General features: G+C 36.6%; 1 protein-coding gene across 1 annotated transcript in view; it reads right to left on the bottom strand.

Annotated features, from left to right (window-relative positions):
• The window catches only part of Smp_176610 (btb/poz domain containing protein, putative), a gene marked incomplete at both ends in the record, with an annotated part of 46,538 nt that overhangs the window by 9,706 nt on the left and 19,845 nt on the right, over positions 1 to 16,987 (bottom strand). The window contains 3 exons of the mRNA XM_018791761.1: positions 3,050 to 3,328; positions 10,552 to 10,653; positions 12,635 to 12,775. Coding sequence (XP_018645083.1) covers positions 3,050 to 3,328; positions 10,552 to 10,653; positions 12,635 to 12,775 — 522 coding nt within the window. The remainder of the gene's footprint in view (positions 1 to 3,049; positions 3,329 to 10,551; positions 10,654 to 12,634; positions 12,776 to 16,987) is intronic.

Below are 16,987 nucleotides of genomic sequence, written 5' to 3'. Positions count from 1 at the left end.
TTTGTTTGTGGTCAAACTCACTGTCACCCGAAGTAGATCGACGGGCTTCGATGAATTGTAAGGAAGTTACACAAAACCCTTAATTCTACTGATCCAGATTCTATGTAGTAGGAATTAGCCAATTTTCTCGTCTACTCAAAGTAAACTTTCAATTAGTGTTGGATACTGTTATGTTGTAAACATTTCTTGAAATAGTCAAGCATTATATGTATTCAGAAGGGGTTTTGTGGAGATTTTAGTATTTTTCATAGTTGAAAGCGTGTGTCAATTGAAGCTAGAGCACCACGGAAAACCTGGAAGCACTGGAAGACCGTTTCGTCCTATTATGGGACTTCTCAGTGGCAGTGCGCATCCGCGATCCCGCCTTGCGAGCGAGATTCGAACCCATGACCTACCAGTCTCGTGCCAGAGCACTTGACCGATAGACCACTGAGCCGGCATCCAATTGTGTTATTGTCTAACTTCAACTGATCCACGAAGTTTGAGCAACTGTTCACCAATTGTCTTCATTGAGTTGTTATCTCACAACAGACATGGTTTTCAGATCGTTATTTCACAACGCTATAGCTTCGATCTGTCATGTAATGTATGCAGATATTATGTAAAATATTATAAAATTCTTTAGGAGTATTCATGGTCTAAAATAGATGCGAGCGAAATCTCATCTTTTTTGTTACATGAATCACCTTTTGTAGTGAAAAGATATTCCGATCTAAAACGTTTCCACGTTTTCCATGGTGGTCTAGCTTCAATTGACTCATGATCTCAACTATTAAAATTACTATAATATCCATACAAATAAACCCCTTCTGATATTAATCAACAAATGCTCACTAGTGACTGGGTTCAAGAGGTATTTCCTGGAGTTCTAGTAAGAAGCAGTGACCAGTGGAGTTCAACCAGGTTTATTTTGAGATAGTAACTCATTGGAAACAATGATGGATGTATCGCTCTATTTCGTGGATTAGTTGAAGTTATACATTAACACCGTTGGATGCCGGCCGGCTCAGTGGTCTAGAAGTTAAGCGTTCGCGCGAGAGACTGATACGTTCTGGGTTCGAGTCTTGCGAGGTGGGATTGTGGATGCGCACTGCTGAGGAATAACACAACAGGGCGAAACGGCCAACCAGTTATTCCATGGTGGTCTAGCTTCAATTGACTCAACCATTAAAATTATTCACTTTCAAAAAAAAAACTCAGTATAAACAAACGAATGTAGTAGCCATGAGATCACCAACATCTCAGATTTTCGCTAATTTATTTATGTCTCATATCGAATTGCTCACTTTTGTCATTGCCACATACAAATCGAATGATATTTGTGCGACGTATATGTATTAGGTGCTTCCTTGTACCAATAATTATGTGTTTAAATAAAATAAAATAATGTCATTGCCATCAGACCACACATGTGGCTTAGATATTTAGATGATTCATTTGTGGTTATTGAAAAGACTCGCTATCGAAAAAGAAGATGAACATTGTTAACTACCTATATAAGAACTCTCGTCTAAATTAGAGCGAATAGTTTCACAGAAACTATTGTAAACTACCATTCTTAGAATGTTTAGTTAAAAGGAATCACTAGACGTAAGTAAAGTTCGAGTGTGACTGGATTGTCAATCGTTGAATTCACTGAGAGAAATGAAGGTCTATAACACATTTCAAGTGGTAAGTAATGAGAAGTTACAAATTAAAACTATTATAATTTATAGCCTGCCTGTTGTTATATCTTGTACCTGCCTATTAAAGAGAAGCGATTTATCGATCTGACTATATGGCACACGGAAACCGTTACGATCAGTCTAGAATACTTGTCGGTCCTACTTTTTGCCTAGCTCAGCCAGTTAAGTTATAACAAAATACAAACTAGCTATTCAGTGTACTTTGGTATTTTAATGATCGTCTCAGTCAGTCAGTCACAATGTAGAACTTCGTACGTACGTACATCACTTCGAGTTAGCATACCACATTAACACAGAGATGTAGTTGTCGATTCAAATCTCATAGTGGTAGAAGTAGTAAGAGTATAAATATTATGTAAAAGATTAGGGTTTGAAGATGTTATTGAAGGAGTATAATTCAAAGAAACAAATTCGCCTTTACATATGTACGAGGAAAACAGCAGATTGATTTGGATGAAGGTGGATTGTCAGATATGGATAGTCTACAAAGAAATGAAAAGCGTACTTTCAAACGAGCGATTCATATGCACCCAACAATTTATACAGGGTGAAGAATGAACGTATCTATACTGATTTCCAGGTACCACAAGAAAAGAAATTTTTAACTGCTCCACTATCTTAAAGACCGAATTTTTATATCATGGTCCCTTAAAAAAACTACTCGAGTTGCCTTTAGTCTACGGGTAGTTTATTCCAGAGCAAACTCAAAGTCATATCCCTTAGAGAACCGAATTCGCGTTTCCGACTATCTGCATTGAACGCATTTTATAGTGGAATTAAATACAATTTTATTTATTTTATTTAAACACATAAATATTGGTACAAGAAAGCACCAGATAAATATGCACCGCACAAATCTCATTTGATTTGTGTGAGAGCTGTGATACTGCCCAGGTGCCCAAAATGAAGCAGGTGGTTTTCTCACAGGGCCACACCCCGAGCCTTTGACCTAAAGGTCTAGTCCACAAGGCAGTGGAGCATCGTGGGGAGATGCAGTACCATGGTAGCCCGTGACCAACAATTGGTTCATATGCCATTTGTTCCTTCAGGATACTGAAGCCAGCCCATGTGCACCATTGGTTTGGAATGATGGTTTTCCAACTCCTCCAGGTGTACGTTCCGTGCCCACCAACCCGGTTAAAGCGCCAGATATTTGCTTTTCATCCTCTCACTTTCCTGAACAACACCCCCGCCACGATAAGGCAGTGAGTTGGACTTCCCTGATAGAGGCTATATATGCGTGGCCATGTGAGAGCATTTCGAGAGAGAGCGGACTCCCCCCTCTCTCGGCCGTACCAGGGCATTTGCGGGCATTAAATACAACAGAATTGAAATATATTACACAAAAAATAATGATAACTTACCATTTCTAATGATAAATAACCTGAATAAGCAACATTTTCAGCAAAATCACTTAATGTCATTGTTGGAAATCTAATCAAGGGTAATATATTTGCTGCAACTTGTACTCTATTCGATACAACATCTCTTATACCTAAACGATTACATTCAGCTCCAGCCCAACGTCCAACAGCTGCAAATACTTCAGATTCTTGACAATTTAATGTATTACGACTAACTAAATCATGAACACAATTTGAATTTAATGTTAATAAACCTTGTGAAATTAATACATCTGGTGCCTAAAATAAAAAAAGCAAAAATCAGAATAAATGAGTTACAAACATTATGAAATAATAATAATGATTCATAATGATATCAGAGGTTGTACGAAGATCGATAGTCTCGACGACGTGAGTCAATTGAAGCTAGACCACCATGGAAAACCTAGAAGCACTGATTTAAGGCCGTTTCGTCTTATTATGGGACTCCCCAGCAGTGCGAATCCACGATACCGCACTCACGAGATTCGAACCCAGGATCTATCAGTCTCGCGCGTGAGCGCTTAACCACTGAGCCAACCGTCATCCAACGGTGTTAATGTTTAACTTCAACTGATGCACGAAGTTGAGCAACCATTCACCAATTGTCTTCAGTGAGTTGATATCTCACAACAGACGTGGTTTGAACTCCACTGGTCACTTCTTCTCACTAGAACTCCTGGATTTACCCCTCGAAGTCAGTCACTAGTGAGCAAATTATTATTATTATTATTATTATTATTATTATTATTATTATGATTATTATTATTATCAGAAGGAGTTTTGTGTACATTTAATATTTTCATAGTTCAGGAACTATTGATAGTCACGAACCATCCCACGTTTGTTTAATCTAAGTGAAAGATTCTTAAGCGATATACATACATGAGCTCAAACAGGGATACAATTCAAGGCATTCGAATTTTATGGCTACAGCTAACCGCGTCACGGATATCTATTTAATTTAAATAGATAATTTTGTTAACTCATTTAAATTTTTGCTTATCGTGGTGAAATTGAATGTGACAGCTTATAAAGACGCATGTTTGTTTCATACCTTACATTGTCTATAATTAACTGAATCCAACGTTGATTTTTCCAGTAATCAGAATACTATCTCTGAGGACGGCCTACAGGTGAACTGGAGGAAGCTTTAGGAAGCCGAAAATGTTCAACCCAATGATCCTTTGGAAGAACATTCCCGAATCTCTACATGAAGCTTCCCTATTGGACAAATGCTAAAAACCACCGTATGCAGATTGGATGACTATAATGATGATTTCGTTTTTCAGAAGGGGTTTTGTGAAGAATTTAGTATTTTCATAGTTGAAATCATGAGTTAATTGAAGCTGGACCACCACAAAACCCCTTCTGATCTATAATCATATACACACTAGTGACTGACTTCAAGACGTATTTCCTTGAGTTCTAGTGGGAAGCAGTGACCAGTGGAGTTCAACCACGTCTGTTGTAGAGATATCAACTCACTCAAGACATTTGGTGAACGGTTGCTCAACTTCGTGGATTGGTTGAAGTTAGACATTAACTCCGTTGTATGCCAGCCGGCTCAGTGGTCTATTGGTCAAGTGCTCTAGCGTGATACTGATAGATCCTGGGTTCGAATCTCGTGAGTGCGGTATCGTGGATTCGCACTGCTGGGGAGTCCCATAATAAGACGAAACGGCCTTAAATCAGTGCTTCTAGGTTTTCCATGGTGGTCTAGCTTCAATTGACTCATGATTTCAACTATGAAGATTTCGTTTATGCCAAAAAGCTATCAATACCTGATAATTTCGTACCATATTTGACACTCTTTAGAATAGCATTCCTTCTCATTTGTCTTCTATTTTCTCGTTTACGAATTGAAGTGTTCTAGCGTTCGAATCCTCAAGTTATATGCAGTATATCAAGAATCTAGATATAACATTATCTTTCTACAATCGCATATTTTCCTAACTACCTACAATCTGAATTTTTATCATAAATTTAGGGGGGGCGGTTGTTATATTCATCCAATATAAACTTGTAATACTGGGTATTTTACTGAGAAGAAATCAATACCCACTGATCTTTGAATTCCTACTTTCTTTTCTTTGTTTTAGTTTTGGTTTCTTAACCTAAATTCAGTTACTAATGTAAACTTCCCTGAACTTTCTTAATGTAATGAATAGTTTAAAGTTTAATAGTTGAGTATATGAGGTGTTTCGTCCCAATGTGAAACTCTTCAGCAGTGTAAAGTCAGTATTTTACACGTCTTTTTCATAATAATCTAACTTCAATTAGCTTATAAACTCGACTGGTAATGTACCAGAATATCCACAAAATCCTTTTTGTGAATTTAAAGTTTCTACTTTCATTTTTTTGCCCCTCAAATGCCTTGGTACGGCTGAGAGTAGGGAGAAATAGCTCTCCCTCTCGAAATGCTCTTACATGGCCACGCGTATATAGTCTCTGCCAGGGAAGTCCTACTCACTATCTTCTCGTGACTTTACTGTTGTTTACGAAATTGAGAGGATGAAAAGCGAATGTCAGGCGCTATAACCGAGTTGCTGGACACGGAAAGTTCACCTTGGGGAGTTGGAAAACCCTGTTTCTAAACCGATGATGCACATAGGCTGGCTCTAGTATCCTGAGGAAAAAAAAAGGCGTATGAGCCAATCGTTGGTCACCGGCTACCATGGAACTGCATCTCCTTATGATGCTCCACTGCCGTGTGGATCAGATCTTTAGATCAAAGGCTCCGGGTGTGACTCCCTAATAAAACCACCAGCTTCAGTTTTGGTAGCTGGGCAGCATACCAGCCCTCACACAAACCAAATGAAATTTGTGTGGCGCATATATATGTCTGGCGCCCCTTTGTACCAACATTTATATGTTAAAATAAAACTTTCATTTTTATTCTTATATATAAAATCATAGTAACTAATTAAATATGAAATAGATTCAATGAATTAAATAAGGCTATTTCATCATCTAGTGTAGGTTAATGTTGGAGAATTTTCTTCTCTTTTTTATTTTCACTAAACTCAAATTTATTTATGAACTATAACAAATTGGTTTTCTTTATGTTACGTAATTCGTTTTTTTAGTTTTTTTCTTTCTTTTTTTCCTTTTTTTTTGATGAATCACATGCCAAAAATGAGCATGTGGTTTTTGTGTTGATTGAATAAGAGAAGAACAACTAAAAGGACAAGGTTTAGTAAATTTAAAGTTCTTTGTACATTTGGATATTACACTTTTTATTGAAGTGTACTGGGTTCGAATCCTAGAGTAAACATCAACTCTGAGATGTAGGTACATCCAGCTGACGAGCTTTAACTGGGACAAAATGCACTTGAATTCATTAACTTCTAGTCTGAGCCATGTTGGTAGATGTAGAATACTTGGTTGGGGTCCTCATGACTATCGTAATCAATGGTTGGAGACTCTGTGTGATGTGGATCAGAATCGAACACAATGGCATAGGTGTATGCACTCTTTATCTTCCTTTAAACCTTGAGAATAAAATTGCTTCATATCTGTCTTTCTTTCTATACTATATCCTTATATACAATCTTTCTTTTATATATTAACACCACTAAATTAACTACTTCTATGAATTCGGTGTTCATCTTGTTGTGCTTACGAGGTATGGCAACTTGGACCGATGCGTATATGTGCTTGGTTCTACTTTGTAGCTGACTGACACTGCTAGCCACTATCCATTCATCTTTTTGAAAAACTATTAAAGAATAGGTCTACTCAAGATAATTCAAATCTGTTGGCTAGATACTATCAGTAAAAGACTACTTTGCGGGAGGAAGTAAACCAGCTTTCATATGAGGAGGAAATTAGAAAAAGATGTTAGAAGTGTAAAGGACATACATTCAGTCAATCACCAAACTATATCGTTAAGTAGATGCTAGGTTGGGATCTTGAATGTAAAGAAAAATGAGGAAGGTCAAAGAACACATTGCGTTAAGAATTGTAATAAGACATGAAAAGGATGAATAGTAATTGGAAACAGATTGGAAAGGATTACCTAGAACAAAGTTGGATAAAGAATGTTGGTGGGCAGCCTATGCTCTTCTACGTGAGATGGCTAACAGTTGTAAGTAAGCATTTAAAATGCTTAAATAATCATTTGACTCGAAATTTAATGAACACTTATCATTAAGATCGAGAAATAGATCATTTAAAGTATCAAGTAGTTTATGTTTACATCACGTCAGGGGATAGAAACAGATATGAGATGGATGAATAACAACTGGAAAGCATTGACCAGGACAGAGATGGATAGACAATGCTGGTGGATGGCCTATGCTCCTCCACGAGGGGTAAAAGGCGTAAGTAAGTAACTTTATGTTCCTTATCATTATAAACTAATCAAATGTATACTTTGATAATAATGATGTATTTTAAAGTGCATTCATTTATATTGTATGTGTATTATATACTTCGCATTATTGGCATATTTGTGATGAATGTTTTAGTTAAATCAATTTATGAATTAGATCTTATTAAATAATGTACTTTTACATCTTAATATATGAATGTATAAACAAAGATAGATAGTGACTAGCAGTGGAATCTAGTTTGACGCGCGTTTCAACCTATTCGGAACTCGTCAGCTGTATGTACCTACATCTCTGACTTAATGTTCACTCTGGAACTCGAACCTAGTACCTTTCGCTTCAAACGCCATTGCGTTATCCACTCAGTTACTGAGTCCTGATAGCCACCTGGCTGTGCAATGGGGTGAAGTTTAAATTCACTTGGTGTTTAGGATTGCAACTGGTCAGTCTCTCATTGGCATATATGCATACTGTGCATATTGCTTCGATATAGTCTTAATTCACAAGCATGGTAAGTAAAAATGAGTAGTGGGTAGCAGTGGAATCCAGATTGGCGCGCATTTCGTTTTATTTGGGGCTCTTCAGCTGAACGCACCTGCATCCCAGGCACATCCAATATTAAGAGCTGATAGGTCACAAATAGAACGAAATGCACGTCCTGAATTCCATTTATAGCCACTACCCATCTTTTCTTATAATGCTTGTGAACTAAGGCAATACGAACACGATGTACGTTTGCCAATAATAGACCAATTAATTGCTGTACTAACCATCAATGGAAAGATTCAACAAACCAATACCAAGTGGATTTAAACTTCACCCCGTTGCATAAATATGTGGCTATCAGGACTTAGTAGGTAAGTCAATAATGCGATTGTGTTTGAAGTTAACGGTACTGGATTCGAATCCCAGAGTGAAAATCAACCCTGAGATGCGAATAAATTCAAAAGACAAGTCTTAAATAAGATAAAACGTCCGTCAAACTAGATTCCACTACTAGTCACTATCCATATTTGCTTATAATGCTTATGAATTAAGGCTATATCGAGGCAATTCCCACAGGATGCACATATATCAATGAGAAACAAACCATTCAATTGCAATCCTAAACGTCAATGGGAAGATTCAAGTAAACAATAACTCGTGAATTTAAAAAGTGGATATGCCTACTTTCCAAAAATAGAAAGTATTTTCATAGAGCTCAGTTTGCTATACACTAAACTGTATATGATAGAGCTTTCATGATTTCAATTGACTTACTTACCTACTTACTTACTTACTTACTTACTTACTTACTTACTTACTTTAGTAAGTAAGTTACTTTCATATGAAATCTGTTACCTATCATTTGATTCATACATATCTGTCGTAACTTTTTATTTTAAACTACAAATCAATCAAGTACATGCTCATTACTCAGATTTTGTATTTAGTAAATGCGTTAATTGAGTATTTACCACTATTTATATACTAAACATGTGTTATACGTATATAATCTAGAAAGATATGAATCTTAACTTAAAAGAATATACTTATGATCATTCGTGGATTAGTTGAAGTTAGACATTAACACCGTTGGATGTCGATCGACTCAGTGGTCTAGTGGTTAAGCGCTCACGTGCGAGATTGATAGGTCCTGAGTTCGAATCTGGCGAGGCGAGATCGTGGATGCGCACTTGTGAGGAGTCCCACAATAGGACGAAACGGTCGTCTAGTGCTTCTAGGTTTTTCATGGTGGTTTAGCTTCAATTGACTCATGATTTCAACTATATAACATTCATCTTATATACTGTTGATTCATAAATATAATTTGAACATCTGAGAAATTGTAAACTCTATTGACTATCTAGATAAATTGATTATCATAGTTGATTAAAATCAGAACAGGTAAATTGTGACTATCAGTGGAATATATAAAGCGATTATCATTCTTTTTTCAGAAAGATGTCATGTTAAACATTTGGGCGTGAGATCAAAAGCCTTGGGTTCTAATCCTGCGGGCAGGATAGTGGATGAGCACTGTTGATGAGTTCCATTCTGGGACGAAACAACAGTCCAGTTCTTCCATGTTTTTAATGGTAGCCTAACATCGATCGGTTTTATGATCTCAATCAAAGATACGTCAGATGTTTGTACTTGCATCCTGGTAGCAATATTTATACGTAGATGCAACTACAGTACGTATCGCTTCACATCCAAACATACTACTTACTAAGATAATGAATTATGATAGTTCAATATTTCCTGACAGAGATTCATCAGTTAAAGTATTTAATACCAACCATGTAAAATTCATTCTTGATCATTTTAATGCTTCAAAGTCCACCGTACCAAGTGGATGTAGAACATAAAGTATAGGTCAAATCAAATTCAAACCATTGAAATATTTCAGTTATTATTATTAAGCAAAATGTACAGCCTAATTAACACCGCCAGTAGCTCTTCTAGAGTTACTGCCGGTCTCAAGCCCGGGTAAAGGAGGAGGATTGTGCATGGGGTTAGCGACCCCATCCCGTAGATAAACTAACTCCCTATAAAAACGCTAACTAGCGGCCTATGCTCCTCCACGAGGGATCACAGGCGTAAGTAGGTAAGTAAGTAAGTACAGCTTAATTGTTTGAAAATATTTCTATGATTTGATTGATAGACATTGGATCAATAGTTTGTTCAATCAAGCTAACATTGAACGGTCACTGTTCAGTAGCGAATTTCCAGTCCAAATCAATGATCTAATTCTGTCGATCAATTTGGTTCACCCGTCTCTTGAGATAGATATAGATACATCTTACTAAGAACTAATACTCTTAAAGGATTCTTGGGGATTCCATTCAGCTATCTGAAATAAAAACATCCTGCACACTATTGAATCGCCAAGATTATTGTTCTGTTTATAGTTTGACCGAGAGAACTTCAATCAGGATCAAGGGATACACAAATATGACAATAATTACTTATCACTAATTAATCAGAGTCAATATCTAAGGCCTATAAGAAATCACTTGCATAACGAATAGATTGATGTTGTGTCCAAGTCTTGTATGAAGCTTCAATTCTCATATGACTGAAAGTATATCAGTAAACTCAACATCAAAGTTCAAAGCTGACTACTGAATATTACCAATGAAATATCAAAGGTAATAGAAATCTTACCAAAACATCGATTACATGCCAACATCGACGAGTTAGATCATCTTCATCAAAAAATATACTTCGATCAAGCATCATACAAACATTTTCAGCTGTAATTAAATCCTACAAGTAAATAAGACAAGGTAGAGAAACAAAGATAAATTAGTTTTTCAAAATACTCTTAATTCATCTAATCAATTTAGTAATTTATGTGGCGGCGGTGTTGTTTACGAAATTGAGAAGACGAAAAGAGAATGTCCTGCTCTTTAACCGGGTTGGTAGATGTGGAAGATTCAACTAGCGGAGTTGGACAACCCTGATTCCAAACCAATGGTTTACATGGGCTCCAGTATATTCAAGGAACTAAAGGTGTGTAAACCAATCGTTGGTCACCGGCTACCATGGGACTGCGTCTCTTCACGATGCTCCACTGCCTTGTGGATCAAGGCTTTAGGTCAAAGGTGGCCCCCTAAGAAAACCACCTGCTTCATTCTGGGCACCCGGGCAGTATCCCAGCCCACATACAAATCAAGTGACTTGTGTGGCGCATATGCATTCGGTGCTTCTTTGTATCAATATGTGAAAGTAAAATTTTCCAGTTTAGAGGATTAGGATTCGTCTTTTCGACTGTAGATGCTCAGTGAACTTTGAATTATGTAGCCAAAATGTTTTATTAGACTTTATGTATTAGTTATTGCTCATTGTTCAGTACAAAAATATAAACTTCTCTAATGAATAGGCATAAAAATTCTAGCAGTTTCTAAAAATAGCTGTTTATTCTTCAGAAATATTCATCTTTTCCATGCCAGTAGATAATTTTTTTCAGTTGAACTTGACGTGTGGGCGAGAATGACAATGATTGGTTGTCTTGATGAGTCAGACATTAGATAGGATGACAGGTGTTATATGTATTATATATATTCCCCTATCCTTATTATGTATTGACTGTTCCTTGTTGATGGACACTTATTGATCGACTGTTCTTTGTGTCGGATTTTGGTGTGGAAATATATTGACGTTGTAGTCAGGCTAACCTCATGTTCTTGATCTGAGTTGTGTTGAAGTCCTGTAGAATAGACACTTGGTGGGAATCTAATGTAGATATTCGTCTAAGGTAAATTAACGTCCCACATACGTGTAAAAAGTGAAAGGACTGTTATAACCAGGAACCGCAAGCGTTATAACAAGTATCTTATCGTTTATAACAGAACTATACAGAAACATTTGTAGTCACATTATATCAAGATGACTAAAATGTTTCTGTCGATGGTCGTGCAATATTGCGGATTGATTGAAGTTAAACATTAACATCATTGAATGCCGAGTCAGTGGTCCAGAGTCTAAGCATTGGCGCACGAGATCCAAAGCCCTGGGTTCGAGTCCTGCATGTGAGATCGTGGATGCGCACTACTGAAGAGTCCCATACTAGGACGAAACGGCAGTCTAGTGCCTCCAGGTTTTCAATAGTGATGTAACATCGATCGATTCATGATCTCAATCAAAACTCAACAATCTCCACAACCCTACATTGATAGTTAAACAAATGTTCACCTCTTTCGTAAATATATTATATTAGGCTCAAACAATCAGGAAAATGTTTTCACAACAACAACAAAATGAAAACTCGAATAACATTAAGAGGTTGATAACAAATATTCCATCTGTAGAGCATCCAATCTCCTCAAGATTAGAAGTACACCTTGCTGAAAGAATGCCATCTAGGTCCACCATTCCCTAGATGACTACTTTCAGCCATCAAACATTGTTCGCTTTAGTTACATATTAACAACGACAACAACAAAAAACAATTGGAGCTAGACCATCATGGAAAACCTGGAAACACTGTACGACCGTTTCATCCTATCATGGGACTCCTCAGTGGCAGTGCGCATCCACGATCCCGCCTCACGAGATTCGAACCCAGGACCTACCAGTCTCGCACCAGAGCACTTAACCAAAACAACCGTCCAGTGCTTCCAGGTTTTCCATGGTGGTCTAGCTTCAATTGAATCATGATTTCAACTATGAGAATACTTAATTCTCCATAAAACCCCCTTTCTGATCTAAAAAAAACGACAAAACAAACAAAACTGAACAGACCTACTTTTAAATATTCAACACAGATTTGTGTTAAACGTGGTAGTATGTACTTTTTTGTTGCATACAATACATAGAATAGTAGATTTATATCATTCTCAACTAATAATTCATCACTGTAGATATAAGATAACATAATTTGAAATGCCTAAAATTTAAAAAAAGAAATAGAAAGACAAACGAAGGTGTTAGGGTTTGAGATGAGGATAAGTAATTTCTATCATACAATAGGACTTCAATCCAACCTTGGCACTGTGCCAAATCATTGACGCTTGATCGGTATGAGCAGCCTAGCGTCCTTATTGGTTCTATGTCTGCCTAGCCCTTCCAGTTGAGTCCAGAACATCAATTACGGCTTCTACTTTGTTTAAATACCAGATAAACAGACCACATCACACCATAAAATAGAAAATAATATTTGTAAAAGATCAAGACAAACGTAGCTGTGAACGTGAGAGACGGTAATTAATAAACTGAAAATAATTTGAGGACAGTAAATCGTATAATAATAGTTTATAGGTCAAAATGAATCTTATGATAAGGGGAATATAGATGTACATAATCTAGTTACTGGACAGTTATACAATAGAAATATATATAGAATAATAGTTCATTAATAGGTCTCGGAAGTTACCTGTACTTACGTCTGCACTAGGATATAACAAGTGGCTAGCAATAGAATCCAGATTGATGCGTGTTTCATCTTATTTGGGATTTGCGCGCTGAATGTACTTGTGTCTCAGAGTTGATGTTCATTCTGTGACTTGAACGCAGTACCGTTCACCTCAAATGCTATCGCGTTATTGACTTAGCTACTGAGTTCTGATAGCCAATTGGACTTATTTTATGCTTCGATGAATTTTGTGTCAAAAAAACTTTTCTGAAACCATGAATGGTTAACAAAATAATCTATTTCTTAAGTAGTTGAATACTGTGTTGATCAATTAAGTTTTCATTCGGCAAAACAAAGAAAATGTTCTTATCACCGAACATCCTTTTTTACTCTATTTACACAAGTTTATTAGCCTTATAATTACAATATAAGTAGATCAACCAATGTGTTGCCGTCATAAAAACACTGCGCTTCCACTTAAGGTTAGTGGATGTACATCGTTAGGAACTCCCGAGCTAGAATGAAACACGCTATCAGTATTTTCTGGGTTATCAGTAATGATTTATCTATGATCAATTAGGTGAAGAGATTCTTTTTCAATAAATTTATGATTAAGCTATAAGAATAACTCTATTCACATTACAATAAGTCGCTAACTTATTGATTTTACAAGGCTTATTTTCATATACATATACTTCTACCTGAAGTTTGTGCTGATGATGTCATTCAGAAGAACGACGAAAGCTCCACGATCAAATCATTCCACTCAGAGAACAAAACTTCATCAAAATTTTGTATTGCTATTATTTACATTTCATAATCTGGTATTATAATCTTTCTAATATATGTATATTCACTGTTTATTTGTCCCCATAGAATGTTTACTTATACCATTTCATATACATGTACGGTTATATATAGCCCCCAAATGCCCTGGTACGGCAGAGATTGGGGAGAGTTCACTCTCCCTCTCCAAATGCTCTCACATGGCCACGCGAATATATAACCTTTGCCAGGGAAGTCTTACTCGCTGCCTTCTCACACCACGAGTGTTGTTTACGAAATTGAAAAGACGAAAAGCGAATGTCCGGCGCTTTAACCTGATTGGTGGAAACGGCGAGTTCGCCTAGGGGAGTTGGAAAACCCTCATTCCAAACCAATGGTGCACATGAGCTGGCTCCAGTATCCTGAAGGAAGAAATGACGTATGAATCAATCGTTGGTCACCGGCTACCATAGGATTGCATCTCCTCACGATACTCCACTGCCTTGTGAACTAGACCTTTAGGTCAAAGGCTCGGGGTGTAGCCCCCTAAGATAACCACCTGTTTCAGTTTGGGCACCCTCGGCAGTATCACAGCCCTCACACAAATCAAATGAGATTTGTGCGGTGCATATATATGTGGTGCCCCTTTGTACCAATATTTATGTGTTTAAATAAATAAATAAAAATAACCTCACGATGGTGATAGTGTGAGAGAATTCGAAATGATACACCAAGTTCTACACTGTTTATGACTAACTGAATAAGATTATCTCAGTTTGCTTACGTTGTCCCTGTTGTTATATCGAAGAGCCCACACAAAAGTTTAGTATAATATCAGTCAGTATGCTGCTGTGAGCACCAGCTCAGAAGTGTATGGTTATATATATATGGTTGGTATATTACATCTCTATTATCGTTTAATTACTACTTCAACCCCCCAAGTTACAAATTAATAGTAATGATTAATTGACTTTTTTTTTAAATTTTTTTCCATTTTGCAAAAAAAAAATAGATTTCGTTGAAATGCTTATCAGTTCAAATCAACATTTCATCAATATCTATACACTAATCTTATCCTTATTCATTTTCTTCCTTCATTACAAATATTCATTTCATAATGTAAATGCGGAAAATTTGAAACCGACATCATCATCATCATCAGTACATCAACATTATGTTAATTTTATACAAAAACAGTATGACAATAAAGATATTGATTCATCATTATCAGATAATCATTATGTTGATAAATCAAATTTACCACAAACAATTAATAATATGGATAATTTCAAATCATGTATATGCTTCAAATGGCCAAATTGTCTTAGCAATTGTACAAATGGTAAGTATTAATTTAATTACGTTTTTCTTATAACTAGAAATAGATAGTGACTAGATACAGAATCGAGAATGCCTGTTTCGTCCCATTTGTTACTTGTTATCTGGATGTACTCACACCAGAGTTGATATCCACTCCGGGACTCAAATTTATTATAGTCTGCTTCGAACACTATTACGTTATCTACTTAGCTACTGAATCCATATAACCACTGGCTTATGCAGTGTATTTCATCTGCATCAGTTGCTTGGATCTTCCTATTGATGTTGGAGACTGCAATTCATCAGTGTCTTTTGAAGCACATGGTACTGGGTTTGAGTTTTGAAATGAAGACCAAGTCTGGGATGCAGGTACATCGAGCCAACGTGTCCCAACTTGGACGGAACGCGTGTACTGGGTTCCACTGCTAGCCATATTTGATCTATTCTCTATCGACTTGTGTCATAAAGGTAATTCGCATTGGATGCACCGATACCAAAAAGAATAATCTATTGCAGTCCTAAACATCAATAGAAAGATTCAAACAACCAATACAAGTGGATTACTTTTACCTTTTGTTTTTTTTATTGGCTTTATGCTGTAAGATTTACCTAATAATCTTTCTGGTATTCATTTGTAAAAACCTCAATAATTGACAATCTGGTTCAAGCTTTTTCAAAGACAAATAACCTAAACATCAAAATTATGAATACTTTTAACATGGCGCTCAAATACAGTGAAACTATTTGTTCTTAGAAATCTTTGTTTATTCTTCATAACAAAGATACATTTCATCATTTAGAAGGTGTGATAGTTGATTGTGAATGAGTCTCAATAACAACTGTTCAGTGTTTTATCTCCAAGATTTTGATTTTATTCCAAATTAAGAAAGTATTATAAGCAAAGATGGATAGTAGCTAGCAGTGGAATCCAGGACGCAAGTTTCGTCCTCTTTGGGACTCGTCAGCTGGATGTACCTGCATCTCAGAGTTGATGTTCACTCTGGGACTCAAACTCAGTACCTTTCGCTTCAAACGCCATCGCGTTATCCACTCATCTATTGAGCCCTGATAGCTACTTGCTTGTGCAATGGGGTGAAGTTTAAATTCACTTGGTATTGTTTAGTTGAATATTCCTGGATTCCACTGCTAGCCACTATCCATCTTTGTTTATAATGCTTGTGAATTAAGGCTTCATCGAGGCAATACGCACAGTATACACATATACCAATAAGAGACTGACCAGTTGCAGTCCTAAACATCAATGGGAAGATTCAAGCAAACAATACTAAGTGAATTTAAGAAAGTATTTAAGCAGCTAATTTTCCATGATAATTTCTTTCTTCTAAATTTCTATTCATTCATTAAAATATTTTACGTTTAATGTATAATGGGAACTATGTAAATTATACTGATAAAAGCTTGTTTCAGAAGGGGTTTGGTGGAGATTTTAGTAATTTTATAGAGTTGAGATCATGAGTCAATTGAAGCTAGACCACCATCGAAAACCTGGAAGCACTGCTTGACGGCCGTTTCGTCCTATTGTGGGACTCCTCAGCAGTGCGCATCCACGATCCCGACTCGCGAGATTCGAACTCAGGACCTACCAGTCTCGCACCAGAGCACTTAACCGATAGACCACTGAGCCGGCCGGTATCCAACGAT

Source organism: Schistosoma mansoni (genome assembly GCF_000237925.1).
Source record: "Schistosoma mansoni, WGS project CABG00000000 data, chromosome 1 unplaced supercontig 0076, strain Puerto Rico, whole genome shotgun sequence".
Taxonomy (NCBI): domain Eukaryota; kingdom Metazoa; phylum Platyhelminthes; class Trematoda; order Strigeidida; family Schistosomatidae; genus Schistosoma; species Schistosoma mansoni.
The sequence above is the reverse complement of the archived record's forward strand: the minus strand, read 5'-3'. Positions and strand labels throughout refer to the sequence as shown.